At 62.4% G+C, this 391-nt stretch overlaps 1 protein-coding gene across 1 annotated transcript in view; it reads right to left on the reverse strand.

The window, feature by feature from the left end:
* Positions 1–339, reverse strand: part of SC5D (sterol-C5-desaturase) — a 3,023-nt gene extending 2,684 nt beyond the window's left edge. Inside the window, exon 1 of the mRNA XM_008940599.1 lies at positions 109–339. Within this exon, the coding sequence (XP_008938847.1) occupies positions 109–318 (210 nt within the window). The 5' untranslated portion in view covers positions 319–339. The remainder of the gene's footprint in view (positions 1–108) is intronic.
* Positions 340–391: the final 52 nt, after the last annotated feature.

The raw sequence follows: 391 nt of genomic DNA on the forward strand, positions 1-391 counted from the left end.
GGGCAGATGGACTAGCTGACGTTTGGAGGTCCCTGCCAGCCCAAACATTCCACGATGGTGACGCTTGGGTGAGGCAGCGTGCCAGCAGGCAGTGTGGGGTGCACTCACCTCTAGGAACTGGGGGTGCTTCTTGAGCTCATGGTCAAAGATGAAGTAGTAGCTGAGGGTGCCAAAGAGCAGGTAGAGGGCGAGTGCCCCCAGGTTGGTGATGACGAAGAGGCTGAGGAGCTGGCGGCAGGGCTCGCCTTCGGGCCAGCCCGCGGGGTACACGTAGGGCGTGAGGAGGTGCCGGTCCGCAGCGTCCAGGACCAGGTCCATGGTGGCTCCTGGGGGGGAAAGAGGTGGTATGAGCAGTCAGGGATGGGGTGTGGAAGGGGTACCCTGTTTCTTC

The sequence above is a fragment of the Merops nubicus genome, unplaced genomic scaffold (assembly GCF_000691845.1).
Source record: "Merops nubicus isolate BGI_N331 unplaced genomic scaffold, ASM69184v1 scaffold31945, whole genome shotgun sequence".
Taxonomy (NCBI): Eukaryota; Metazoa; Chordata; class Aves; order Coraciiformes; family Meropidae; genus Merops; species Merops nubicus.